Below are 12,474 nucleotides of genomic sequence, written 5' to 3' on the forward strand. Positions count from 1 at the left end.
GAGGGAGAGGGAAAGTGAAAACGAGAGGGAGAATGCGCACCTGCATGCCTTCCGTCCTTGTGAATCTTTCAGGATATTGTGGGATTTATTTGCTATGGGTTAAGGGGCCTCCCCTCACTGTCCAGGAAGGAGTGTTTCATTTGGGAAGAAATAGCTACATAACAGATAGAGATAATACTGTTGAATTCCTGGGCCCGGAAATGGGAACCTGAATTGACTGAAGAGCTCAGAGAGTGCTTGGGAGACTTGAAAATGTAAAAGGTGGTGTCCTGTTTCCCTTTCCTCTTTCCCTTTTCACAGAGAGGAGAACCCATCGGGTCTAAAGCACCAAAGTCCAGCAAGATTTGTGAGCAGGGGCGGGCTGGCCTTTCAGAGCCCACAGACTTTACAATTTTGCACAGGTTGGCTTCCTTTCTTGTTGGAGTAACAATATATCTTCCAAAAGCAACTTAAGAATGGGTCTGTTTTCACTCACAGTTTAGAGGGATGGTGGGGAAGGCTCAGTGCCGGGAGCAAGAGGCTGCTTTTGGTCACATTGTATCCACCATCAATAAGCAGAGAGAGTCGACTGCTACTTCTCAGTGTGTTGTCTCTGTTTTCATTAAGTCTGGGGCCTCAACTCATTGTGTGTTCTCCAAATTCAGGGTGTGCCTTTCCATCTCAAATGCCCTGATCTTAAAACATCTCTCACAGACATACCAAAAGAAGTGTTTTCATTGATGACTCTAAATCCAGTCAGGCTGAGAGTAAACTGTAACCATTATAGATACTACGTGCCCTCTGCTTTCTTCCACAGTGGCAAGAAGATAACATGGAGCTGAGGAGAGGAAAGACCTTTATCAAATCTAGTGTGCAGATTTCCCACGAGAAACTCATAGACTCCCCAGCCAAGGAGGACCCAGACACTTGGTCACTCTCACTGGGAGAGCAGCAGAGAGCCCATGGCGAGAGGAGCTCCCAAACAAGTCCCTGTGCCCAAGGGTATGGCCGATGCCCCAACAAAGAGGTACTGTCTGACCCAGAAGGGGGTCCCGTGCCCCTCTGTGGAAACACTTTCAAGTTGGTGCGCAAGAGTAAGACACATGACAATGTTCCAGGGGCTGTGAAGGCAGCAGCCCCCACAGGGCAAATGGTAGGTAGCACAAGCTTCACAGAGACCCCAGGAGGTCAGCGTATGATTGACTACCGCCACTTTGTGCCCCAGATGCCCTTCGTGCCAGCTGTGGCTAAGAGCATCCCAAGAAAAAGGATTTCCCTGAAAAGGTCCAAGAAGTGCTTTCGAAACCTATTTCACATGCGCAGAAGCAAGACTGAGAACTTGGCCTCGCTCTCAGCCAAGGGGAAGAACCTCTCCCCTCCCGGGGTCCCAGCGCAGCAAGGCAAGCCCTTCTTCTCCATGGGTGAGGGGCTGGGGCTGGACAGCCTATGCCAGGACCTGTCTGACAGTGAGTTTCTACATGACTCGCCCTTTGACCTCTGCAGCGCCCTGTGTGAGGATGTGGCCTCACTGAAAAGCTTCGATTCACTTACAGGTTGTGGGGAGATCTTTGCAGATGGGAGCTCGGTGCCATCTGTGGAGTTGAAGGACGGCCCAGAGAGCCCAGCCCATTCACCGCAGGCTCTGGACAGCAAGACTCCCTGTGGCCCCTCCCAGGGTAGTATGGAACAGCTGATGTCACCTGCCCAGAATGAAGCATCAGACTTCACCAAGTTCTGGGACAGTGTGAATCGCTCTGTGCAGCAGCAGCAGCGTGCCCTGCTGGGCCCGTGGTTGATGAGTCCCCAGGGAACAGAAACAGACCAACCCAGGCTGGACTCATCTGGGTTAGCTGAACTGCCCCTGTTCCCTTGCAGGGGTCCCCCCAGTGGCTCCAAAGCCAGCTCCATAGACACAGGTACCCCCAAAAGTGAACAGCCTGAATCTGTGTCCACAAGCGATGAAGGTTACTATGATTCCTTCTCACCAGGCCTCGAGGAGGAGAAGAAGGAAGCTGCGAGCCCAGCCACGCCTGCAGCCGCTTTCCCCAGGGACAGCTACAGTGGGGACGCCCTCTATGAACTCTTCTATGACCCCAGCGAGGCTCCTGTTGGCCCAATCCTGGATGATGACTGTGTGTCTGAGAGTCTCTCAGGACCTGCCTTGGGGACTCCGTTGTCTATGTGCAGCTTTCGCGTGGGGGCAGAGGAGAACCTGGCCCCAGCGCCAGGCCCTGACTTGCTCAGTCAGGGCTTCCTACAGAGTACCTGGAAGGGCAAGGAATGTTTGCTGAAGCTCTGTGACACAGAACTTGCTATCACCATGGGCATTGTCAACTGGCTGCGCAGAACCCCACAGGCCACTGCCCCTACCCCTGCATCTACCCCTGCCTCTACCCCTGCCATTGTCCTTCGGGAGCCCGCTGCCCCACCTGACCCCCATAGAGTCCTCAGAGGAACATCAGCAGATATGAAAGGCAGGGAAGACCAGGCCTTAGACATGGGTAAGGATGTGCAATGCTTTTCACCCAGTAGGCAGGTGCCCTGGGCGCATTCAGGAACCAAAGACTTGCTTATTAGAGAGCGGGAAGTCCAAGGGGAGCCCGCAAGGGGTATAAATACCCCATCTAAAGATGGATCTCTAGAGGAAGGAACACAAAATGTCTCCGAAGGCCGGTCCTCCTCGGAAGTAACCACTACAACAAGCATTTCCAGGAATAGCAAAGCTGTAAACACTGCCACCCGTCTCAGTTCTCAGAAGGAACTCGGGACACCTGGGAACCTGAGGTGTTCTCAAGGTTCCTTAAGACCAGGGCCTGGAGGAAGTGCTCTTGATCCAGGGCCCATGCTTGTGGGCTGTGTGGCAGCCCTGCAAATCTATCCAGACAGCCATTCTCCTAGACAGGATAAGGGCAATGGGCTCCTCTGGAAGCCTCAGGCTTGGGGTCCTAACGCTGTGCTAAAGAAACCTACAAGCAGCAAACGCAATGAAGCAGCTGCCTGTGGCCTCTCCTCCTCAGCCAGCCCACAAGACCAGAGATGTCATGACCTCTTCCTAGACCTGAACCAACTCACCTTGGAACCCTCCAGGCTAGGTACCCAAGCCTGTGCCTCTGTGGACAGCCTGCCTCAGCAGCTCTGCCCCAGGGCTCCAGAGCAAGTGCCACATAGGGGTTCAGTGGGGTCCTGAGCCACTCTGGGCCCCCAATGTCCAGCCTCTGTGGCTATTTCCCAGAAATCCTGAGGCTTTCTTTGGACAGTGAGCAGTGGTAAGTCACTCCTTCCCCAGGAGTGGGCCAGGAAATGTGGCCACGGCCTTCTGAATGGACTTCTTGTGGATAACCAGAAGAGCGGGCTAACAAGGTGACCATGGCGCAGGTTCACCTACAGAATGGACGCACACTATTCAGGAACTGCATATGCATGACCTCATTCAGGAGAACCCTGGAAGGACCAGAATCTTTGTCTTTATTATTTTTTTTCTGGCGTGAGGCTTGTGTTTGGGGTAGAGATGGTCGAGATCAGGTATGTGGGGAGGGGGGATGGGGATGAGATGAGGGGATCATTGCCTGAGCCCGGGGCTAGAGACTGCTGGGAGCTGTCTATGCTTAGCTGCCCCTCATGTCACAAGGACAGTTGATGGCCAGCAAGCAGTTCGTGGTGTAAATGAAGACAGGGGTAGCCGTTTCATCTGTTTGAGGATAAGAGCCACGGCTCAGGAGGCGGAAAACCTCATGGGGTTGAGTTGACAAGGACCCACTGGCTTCATCCAAGCCTACTCGTTACCAGGATGGGAGACTGCCACACACTACAGCATCCCAGTGCTTCTGTTCAGGAACAACAAGGACCAGCAAGAACCTGGAGCTGCCAGCATGGTGTAAGAGCACAGCTTTGCCAGGGCTGACCAGACCCTGCCTGGTCAGTAGGTTCTGTCATAGGTAATTCTGTGCATTCCCTTCAGTTTGATCTCTGAAGCCTTGGGTGGGTAAAAGCCCACTGTTTTCCCCACGTCTGCCATTCTGCCTTGGAGTTGCAAAGGCCTTGTCTTCTGCCCTTTCCACTCCCAGCATGGCCACCTCTTCTCCAGGGAGCTCTCTGAAAGATGCCGGGCTCACCACCCCTAACACAAAAGCAACACATGCACCAAACCCAGACATTCAGAATCAGGAAAGGACCTGCTGGATGCTGTCCCCATGAAGTGTAGAAATCTCTTCTGACCCAGCAAGAGGCCCAGGGAGAGAGGGCCCATCCTCACTGCCAGGGATTTGATTCTACCTCAGCAAAAATAACACAGTGGTAGACAGAGGATGAGGACTTGACAGGTAGCTGTAAAATTTGTCACCAGGATCTTGCTTGCAGGCACACTGCTGGAGAGGCCACACTTCATACAGAGCTTCCGAGGAGAGGTGCAGGAATTCCAGACAAGCACTGAAGTCCCATTAGTAACATGTGTTCAAGGGCCGAGTGCTTCACTTCAGGCTAGAAAGTGTCTTGTGATCTCTGGCATCAACAGTTCTCTAAGGCTGCTTGCTGTGTGTGAGACGAGGGCCGTAGGTTAAAAGCAGACACCAAGGTTGTGGCCGTGTGCATCTGGAATCAAGGAAGCACACGGCCATTCACCTGGGCATCCATGTGTCCTTCTCCTAGAACCCAGACCCCATCGTGACTTCATAATGACATCACTGAGCCTGGCTCTGAATAAGTGACAAGTAGAAGACCATTCTGCATGACCCCTGCAGCAGTCTGAGGTAAATTACGCTCATTTCAGACCTGGGGAGCAGGCACAGCTTGTGGGACCTTTCTGTGGACATACACATGTAGGGTAGGCAGGTAGGGCGTTCGGATCCCGTCCATACCTTAGTACAAAAGCTCTACTATGCAGTCGGTTCTGGAACATTCCACTGGTCTTCCGCAGCCGATACTCCCAGAGCCTTCAGCCCTTTCTTCTTCCAGGTCACAGATGCCTGAACACCCCAGGGTGCCAACCACATGTCTCTATGAGCAGGCTGAGAGCTCAGTAAGGAGGCCACCCAACCCCAGTCACAGCCTTTGGGCTTTGTACTGTACTTGACAGAGAAAGTGCTCAGTAAATACTTTTTTTTGAAAGAATGTAGTGTCAAGATGTGTGTTCTTTTCTGCTCTCTTGGCGACTCAGGGCCTCATATCTAGAGAGAAACAACATTGGCGTTCAACAGGAACTTGGGGCTGGTGAAGTGGGTCAGCGAGTAACGTGCCTGCCACACAAGTGTGAGGACCCAAGTCTGGAGCCCCAGCAGCCACATAATAGCCAGGCATGGCAGTGTGGGCCTGTAATCCAACACGGACAAAGAAACACAGATACATGCATCTCTGAAACTCAGTGTCTGGATGGACACACACACACAGAGACACAAAGACATGCATAAACATGCACACACAGACACATATACAAACACACACAGACACATATACACATGTATACACACATGCTCACACATGCATGCACACACAAGCACACATACACAATGCCTACAAACACATAAGCACACAATGCACACGGAGACATACACACTTGCATGCACACACAGACACATATGCACACACACACATGCTCACACATGCATGCACACATAGACAGGCACACATACACATGCACACAAAGACATAAACACACAATGCACACACAGACATACACACATGCATACACACAGACACAGACACACACATGCACGCACACACACACACACACACACACACACACACACACACACCAGGTCTGCTTGAGATCCTGATCTCTTCCCACAGCAGAGGAGACTGTATACTTACTGTAGTTTGTGATGCAGAACCTTGAAGTGCTAGAGATAAACCATTCAGACTCAAGAGCACAATAAATTATAGAATCACCATGGTTGCAGACCCAGTGTGGTCTTCAGTGGTGCAGCAACAGAGCAATAGGAACCCAGGGCTCTGTTTCTGTCCCTGGGTTGGGGATACTTTACACAACCCAGCACCCCTGAAGATTTTCTTCTGGGTCTGTGCTGGATCCAGGGTTAGGGAGAATGGAGGCGGTCATGTGACTTCTCTCTAGACCATCTTTCTCAATACTCAGCCATCTGGATGACCTCTCTCAGGCAAAATAAGTGCCAACCTAGGCAGGCTCCATGTGTGACCCAGTGGAAAGGGGGTTTAGGGCCAACTAAGGTGCTAACCAAGTTCTAGAAGTAGAAGAAATCTGCCTTCTCCTCTTCTGAGCTCTCTGGTGAATTCTTTTGTTTTCTTTTATGTATGACTATGTGCGTGGTGTGTGTGTGTGTGTGTGTGTGTGTGTGTGTGTGTGTGTGTGTAAGTGTAAGTGTAAGTGCTCATGTGTGCATACCTGGAAAACAGGGACAGTCATTAGTTTCCTGTTCTATCACTCTCCACTTATTTCTTTTAGGCAGGGTCTCTCAGTGAACCCAGAGCTAGGCTGACAACAAGGATCCTCTTGTCTCTGCTTGCCATAGCTCTGAGCATACTGGTATATGTGATCACACCCAGATTTTGTGTTTGTTCAGTTTAGGTCTCTGGCTATTTCTGTACATTTCATTCATGTTTGACTGCAGATTTTATACAACCCTGTGAGGGCAAGTTGGGATAGAGACATGGGGCAGACCGAGTGAGGCCTAGGATAAGGGAGAGGTGGGAGCGAGTTGGTGCAGGGCATGGAAAGGGTCTGAGAAATCTCAACATGAGAAGGCTTGAAGGCAGGACAAACAGAAGGCACCTGCAAGGAGCTCTCCACATTTTCCTGTTTCCCTAGTTTATTGTGATAGAGAATATGCATGAAGGACTGGAGAGATGGCTCAACTATTCACAATACGCATTGCTCTTGCAGAGGACCTGACTTCGGTTCCTAGCACCCATGTCAGTTGCCTCACGGCCACCTGTAATGCCAATACCAGGGGATCTGAAGCCTGTGGTGCCTGCCTCTGCTGGTACCTGTGCTCAGGTATGCATCCAAGCATATGCATAACGATGACTGAAAGTAAAGTCTTTAAAAAGAAAGTAAAGTGCACAGGAAATAAAAGGTTGGACGACACAGGAAGCCCTATGGTAAAGAGCAAATTTCTGTCCTTCATTCTTGTGATGGTTTGGTTAAGAATGACTCCCATTGGAGCCATCATAAATTGAAGGCTTAGTCAATTGAGGGCCAGGGAGTGGTATTATTTGAAAGGATTAGAAGGACTTAAGTGGTGAGACCATGTTGGAGGAAGTATGCGGCCTGAAAGAAGAAAGGGGGTGACAGCTCTAGGGTTGGTTCCAAAAGCCTGTGCCAAGCACACAATCTCTCTTTCAGCCATTGGATCAGGATGTAAGCTCTCAGCCACTTCTCCAGCCCAAGGCATGCTGCCATGTTTCCCGCCCTGATGATAATAAACTAAACCTCTGAAACTGTAAGCAAGCCCCAATTAAATATCTTATTTTATAAGAGCTGCTTTGGTCTTAGTGTCTCTTCACAGCAATAGGACAGTTTACTCTTCTGAAGTCTGGTGGTCAGAGGACAACTTTATCCTCTGGCGTTTTGGCCCTGTTCTCCCACCTTTTATGTGTGTTTTAGGAAGAAAACTCATGTCGTCAGGCTTGAGTAGCAAGCTCTTTTATCCTCTGAGACATCTTGTTAGCCCAAAGAGGTGTTTTAAATTTTAACATAATTTAATTATTTTTAAAATAAGCAACATAAAGGCTTCCAGAACCCTGCCTGGTTGTCTTGAGGTCCTGATACTGATACCTGTGTTACCAGTTGTCATTGTCTAGATCTGCTGTATCTCAGGTTCCTGATGTCTGTTTCAAAGAATTGAAATGTACACACAGATGGCAAAGCAGCAAAGGATTTTATTCAAAAGCAGAAGTACAAGGTAGTTATGTTTTAAGGGAGCAGCAGGCTCCATGAGCTCATTAAAGAGCCCCAGGTTACATCTAGGGCTGCCATTTTGGGCCCTAGAAAATGAATAGTTGGTTTTTAGGGGCAGGGTATTGATAAATCAAAAACATATTGTAGCAGGGCTTGGTGGTCATGACTTCCAGCACTCAAGAGGCAAAGTCAGAAGCAGGGGCAGGGGGATCTTTGAGTTTGAGGCTCACGTGGTCTATAGAGTGAGTTCCAGGACAGCCAGGGTTATACAGAAAGATCCTGTCTTGAAAAAATAAAACAGAAGAAGAAGAAGAAGAAGAAGAAGAAGAAGAAGAAGAAGAAGAAGAGGAGGAGGAGGAGGAGGAGGAGGAGGAGGAGGAGGAGGAGGAGGAGGAGGAGGAGGAGGAGGAGGAGGAGGAGGAGGAGGAAGAGGAGGAGGAGGAGGAAGAGGAGGAGGAGGAGGAAGAGGAGGAGGAGGAGGAGGAAGAGGAGGAGGAGGAAGAGGAAGAGGAGGAGGAAGAGGAGGAGGAGGAGGAAGAGGAGGAGGAGGAGGAAGAGGAGGAGGAGGAGGAGGAGGAGGAGGAGGAGGAGGAGGAGGAGGAGGAGGCACGCATTGTAAGCCCATGGTACAACCACTGATATTTTAAAAAAAAGGGTCATAGTGATATGATGAAATAGAAATAAAAATAGGATCACATGGGGTATTTAAAACTAAAGAAAATAGGATAGAGGAGAAAGCTTTTTTAAAACCCTGAATACAAAATTAATATATGAACTAATGAAATGGTAGATTTTACTCTAACGATGCCTACAGATACTTTAAATGGAACATCAGGTGAAAAAAATGATCACAGGACCATTAAAAATATTTAAAGCCCATCTCCTTGCTGCTGGGAATAAGCTCACTTGAAGCATACTGACCTTGCTAGGTTAAGAGTAAAGAGCAGGGAGCGAGAGACCCTGAAAACAGCAGAAGATCAGCAAAGTTTTGACCACTCTGCCTGCTGCAATGGCTAACCTTGTCAACTTGACAAGACCTGAAATGACCAAAGCAACTTGCTTCTGGTGGGTCTATGAGAGTGTTCCCAGGAAGGGTTAACAAAAGTGAGCTTCTCTTCCCTCAGAGTGGGCTGGCTGCACCTTTCACCTGCTGGTCTAGACGTAAAAGTCTCACATAAAAGCAGTGTCCTCTGCTTCTCTTTTTGCTTCTTGCTGGTGTGCTTATCCCTCTAGTCACTGTGGCTACCACCCTCCACCGACATGAGCTTCTTCAGCTTTTCAGACCGATTAGCAGCTCTTCAGGAATCCTCCAAGGCCTTCAGTACAAGACTGGGGCTGCTGAGGCCTGCAGTTTCAGGTTCTGAGGTTCACAGTCCTCTGAGCACACAGGCAGTCATTACTGAGCTATTCAGCTGCATTGTGAAAGTCAGTCTAATAAATCTCCTTTTATGATAGTGTCTTAGTCATTGTTCTCTTGCTCTGAAGAGATACCACGACCACAGCAACTCTTAATAAAAGGAAGAATTTAGTTGGGGGTTTGCTTACAGTTTCAGAGGTTTAGTCCATTATCATTATAGTGGGGAGTGTTGACTCTAGCCTTGCTACCCTGAGCTCCAGGAATGAGCTGTAGTACCAGTCCCAACCCAGAGGATATTGGATCTGTGAACCTACACAGTTGTTCGAATTCAACTTGCCTTTTGATACAATGGTTGGGTGCTACTTATCTTCCACCTGGAGACTCATGCCCTTATCAATATTCTTAGCTCCACACCTATTCGTCTCCCCTCAACTTTAGTTGCACAGTTACATCTAGTTCCAGCTAAATACCTCCAACCTCCTGCCTATAGGAGCAGCCACAGGCCACTGCTTTGCCCAAGATCTCACATGGCTGGTCACTTTTTCTCCCTCAGAAGCATGGAGAACTCTCTTCTCCTCTCCTTTCCTGTCCTCTCCTCTCCTTGTGTCTGCTTGCTTCTCAACTGGGACTCTATTCCTTCTGCCCAGCAATTGGCCCATGGCATCTTTACTGACAGATCAAGAACCAATTGGAGAACAGGACCTTAGCAGCAGACCCACCCCTATAGGGAAGCATGCAGGGCATACAGGCGGATGGTGCTGGAGTAGGTGAGAGTTCTACGTCCTGACCCACAGGTAACAGGAGGAGGGGTGGGAGGAGTGAGAAAGGGAAAGAGAGAGAGAGAGAGAGAGAGAGAGAGAGAGAGAGAGAGAGAGAGAAAGAGAGAGAGCTACTTAAAAAGAAAGACAGAGATTGAGCTTAGTGTGGGCTTTTGAAACTTCAAAGACATCTCCAGTGATCCATGTCCTCTAACAAGGCTATATCTTTTAATCCTTCTAATCCTTTCAAACAGCTCCATTCCTAGTTACTAAGAATTCAAATAAATGAGCCTATGAATGCCATTCTTACTCAAACCACCACAAACCCACACACATTTGATGGGGTCTGTGCCTTTAAAGGACCCTGTTTAATTTGTGTGCCTTCTTCTAGCTGTTCCCAAAGAGAGCTATGAAGTAGGGAAGTATAGCCCTGCACTAAGTGTTAGTGATCCATTTGACCCCCACAGGACACCATTCCCCTATGTTTGTGGGGTCATCCCAGCTTGCTGTGGGACCTTGGGATGCTTATACTGCCGAGCTGTCCCTGATACATCTGTGACTTAACTTACCTTAGCTGTCTACCATGCTCTCTGGACCAGGGGTCCTTTCACACCAAGGATCCATTACAGATCCCTAAGGAATGTCCTAGAAACTGCTTCAGGAAGTTTCCAGAGGGTGTGAGCACCATAGTTACTCTGAGCTTAGGGGCCCAGAAGAAGGAACATAGATCAGTAAAGTCTCCTCCTGAGCCCAAAGACTCCCAGACATGGTGGGCAACCAGCTTCCCCAGAGGGACAGTGGAAGTAGGTACTTCTGCCCTCAAGTGTCATCTGGATACAGCCATGAAAGCCTGGAGAGTCCAGGAATGAAGGAAACCAGAGTCTCCTGCTTTTTCAGCTCAGGAAGACAGGGAAATAAACAAAACAAGCTGATGAGAGGATGGCTTAGTTCATAAAGCCATTACAAGCCCAAGGCCCTGGGTTCGATTCCCAGAACCCATGTAATAACTCCAGGCATGATATGTGATTGTTATTCCACCACAGAAGAAGAAGAAGCAGAGATAGGCAGATCTCTAGGGCTCACTAAATAGCCATCCCAGCCTGCCTGGTGATCTCTGGGCCAATAAAAAGACTGTGTCTTAAAGAAAAGATAGTATTTCCAAGGATGACACTTGTGGTTGCTCTCTGCCTCACTTCTTACACACACACACACACACACACACCTCTTACACACACACTCTTACACATATACACATTCTTACACATACACCTACCCACTAACAGCTCTACCCACAGGTGTATACATATACACACTCTTATACATGCACACACGTTCTTATGACACACTCTTACACACACACACACATACACCTACCCACTAACAGCTCTACCCACAGGTGTATACATATACACACTCTTATACATGCACACACATCCTTATGACACACTCTTACACACACACACACACACACACACACCTACCCACTAACAACTTTACCTACATGTATATACATATACACACTCTTATACACACACACATACACACACTTACACACACACTTTCTTACATGCACACTCTTCCACATATATACACACACTCTTACACATACAATTGTGCACATGCATATGCATTATTACAATATGCTCCTACACACACACACACACCCCTACCTACTAACAGCTCTACCCATAAGTGTATACATATACACACTCTTATACATACAGTTACACATAACTTGTACATGTACATACATTCTTTACACACACTCTCTCACACATATACATACACACTCCTACACATATACTTGTGCACATTCCCACACATACTGACAACACACTATTACACATACACACATACTCCTATACACACACACACACACACAACTACCCACTAGCTCTTTTTATTTGCTTAATTGCCCATGCTTTCTAGAAGACATCTTCATTTCTTATGGTTTCTATGAGCTTCTTGGACAAATTCCAGATAATTGTATTATCACGGGCTGCAGCAACAAAATACCACAGACCAGGCAGCTCAAACAACAGGCATGTGTTTATCCTCTGTTCTGAGAGCTGGAAGTCCAAGGTCAAGTATCAGCAGGGTGTTTTCCCCGAGGTCTCGTTCTGTTGCTTGAAGATGGCCCTTTTCTTGGGTGCCCTCACAGGCTGTCCCTCTGTGTGTATGTGCCCCTGTGGACCTCCTGACTCAATAGAGTCTCTGCAGAAGGAGGGAGACAGAGGCATCTATGCTGCTCACATGCCAAGAAGAAAGACTAAGACAGAGGATCTCATTTTTATTATTAGGTTCAAGAAGGAGGCAGGAAGAGAAGTAATTCCCCAAGGCCCAGGAGTATTTACACCATTTCTGTTCAGAAGAGGGTATAACAGGAATGCTGAGGTGAGCTCGGAGGCTGATCACAGGCCGAGGGTGAGCAAACCCAACTTGCCAAGACCGGCACGGGTGCTAATTCGGAGCGAGTCGGTGCTGCATTCTGATGGATGCGTGTTTCCCCAATG

General features: G+C 48.6%; 1 protein-coding gene across 3 annotated transcripts in view; it reads left to right on the forward strand.

Moving 5' to 3' along the window:
• The window catches only part of Amer3 (APC membrane recruitment protein 3), an 11,973-nt gene extending 6,888 nt beyond the window's left edge, over positions 1–5,085 (forward strand). Inside the window, exons 2-3 of one of the 3 annotated variants that reach the window (XM_006244725.5) lie at positions 301–401; positions 797–5,085. In XM_006244725.5, the coding sequence (XP_006244787.1) occupies positions 812–3,166 (2,355 nt within the window). In that variant the 5' untranslated portion in view covers positions 301–401; positions 797–811 and the 3' untranslated portion in view covers positions 3,167–5,085. Of the gene's footprint in view, positions 402–796 lie in introns of all 3 variants that reach the window. The other 2 variants (XM_063267585.1, NM_001399352.1) reach the window with 2 other exon arrangements.
• Positions 5,086–12,474: the final 7,389 nt, after the last annotated feature.

This window comes from Rattus norvegicus, chromosome 9 (genome assembly GCF_036323735.1).
Source record: "Rattus norvegicus strain BN/NHsdMcwi chromosome 9, GRCr8, whole genome shotgun sequence".
NCBI lineage: Eukaryota > Metazoa > Chordata > Mammalia > Rodentia > Muridae > Rattus > Rattus norvegicus.